The sequence below is a fragment of the Perkinsus marinus genome (genome assembly GCF_000006405.1).
Source record: "Perkinsus marinus ATCC 50983 genomic scaffold scf_1104296954410, whole genome shotgun sequence".
In the NCBI taxonomy this organism is placed as follows: domain Eukaryota; phylum Perkinsozoa; order Perkinsida; family Perkinsidae; genus Perkinsus; species Perkinsus marinus.
Window position 1 is genome coordinate 1 of NW_003208158.1, and position 1093 is coordinate 1093.

At 47.2% G+C, this 1093-nt stretch overlaps 1 protein-coding gene across 1 annotated transcript; it reads left to right on the top strand.

Moving 5' to 3' along the window:
- Positions 1-64: 64 nt before the first annotated feature.
- On the top strand, positions 65-1009 carry Pmar_PMAR027008 (nad dependent epimerase/dehydratase, putative; the record flags this gene model as incomplete). Its single annotated transcript, XM_002776114.1, has 1 exon — positions 65-1009. The coding sequence occupies one exon, from the start codon at positions 65-67 to the stop codon at positions 1007-1009; it is 945 nt and encodes a 314-aa protein (XP_002776160.1).
- Positions 1010-1093: the final 84 nt, after the last annotated feature.

Consider the following 1093-nt stretch of genomic DNA (forward strand, 5'->3'; position numbering starts at 1 on the left):
TGATCATGACAACTCGCAGATCTTGGTTGCTCTGAAGGAGGCTGGCATTGAGGAGATACTGTATATGAGCAGGGATGACTGTGATTATGAAGCTCAGAACCAAGACAAAGATGTTGCTATTCTTATGGCTGGCAATCCGTCTGTCCGCTCCTGTTCGGATGCTTTTGGTTCTATTTCGAATAGCGTCTATAACTTGTCGCGCTTTCTAAGTGCTAAGCGTCCGGAAGGTCAAGTTGTGATTTATGCAAGTAGTTCTAGTGTGTACGGTGACACTACTGGTATGGTCAATGAGGAGTACAGCGAATACAAGGGCCATAACTATTATGATATCTGCAAGAAGTCTATGGATCTGGTAGCCCAGTATTATATCAGCCATAGAGGCTCTAAGGACAAGATTTATGGTGTCCGTATGGGAACTGTGTGCGGATGGTCGCTGAATCTTCGCAGTGACGTTATGGTGAATGCTATGGCATATTCCGCTCTCACTCGTAAGAAGGTTGGTATCTTTGTGGAGCATGTGCATCGACCAGTGTTGGCTCTTGAAGATCTTTGCCGAGCTGTTGAAGCTCTTATTGAGCACCGTCCGGAACCTGGTCTCTATAACCTCGCCAGTGTTCAACATACAGTTTATGAATTTGGTAAGAAGGTGTCTGACTTCTTCAACGTCCCTCTCGTACGTGAGCAGTTGGTTCCGGGTACTCAAGGCAACGAGAAGTTCACTAAGACGACTTACGACTTCTGCGTTTCGACTGACAAGTTCCTCAAAGCCATCCCTTCGTTCAAGTTTGTTGCCACCGCTGAGAGCATCTGCCAGGAAATCAGAGATAACTGGGAAGACATTGTCTTAGCTAGACCCCGGCTTGCTGATCGATACACTGAAATTAGAACTGCCAAGGCCTTTGAGTGTACTGAGATCACTGAATGCCGTTGCTGTGGTCAGTCTGGTCTGAAACTGGTACTCGACTTGGGTAGGCAGCCGCCTGCTAACAGCTTCCATCCTGTGATGTAGAGGGTGTGAAGTCGTTCCCTCTCCAAGTGAAGTCTGCGAGCATTGTTGGCATCTCCAGTTGGCTCATATCGTCAATCCTGATAT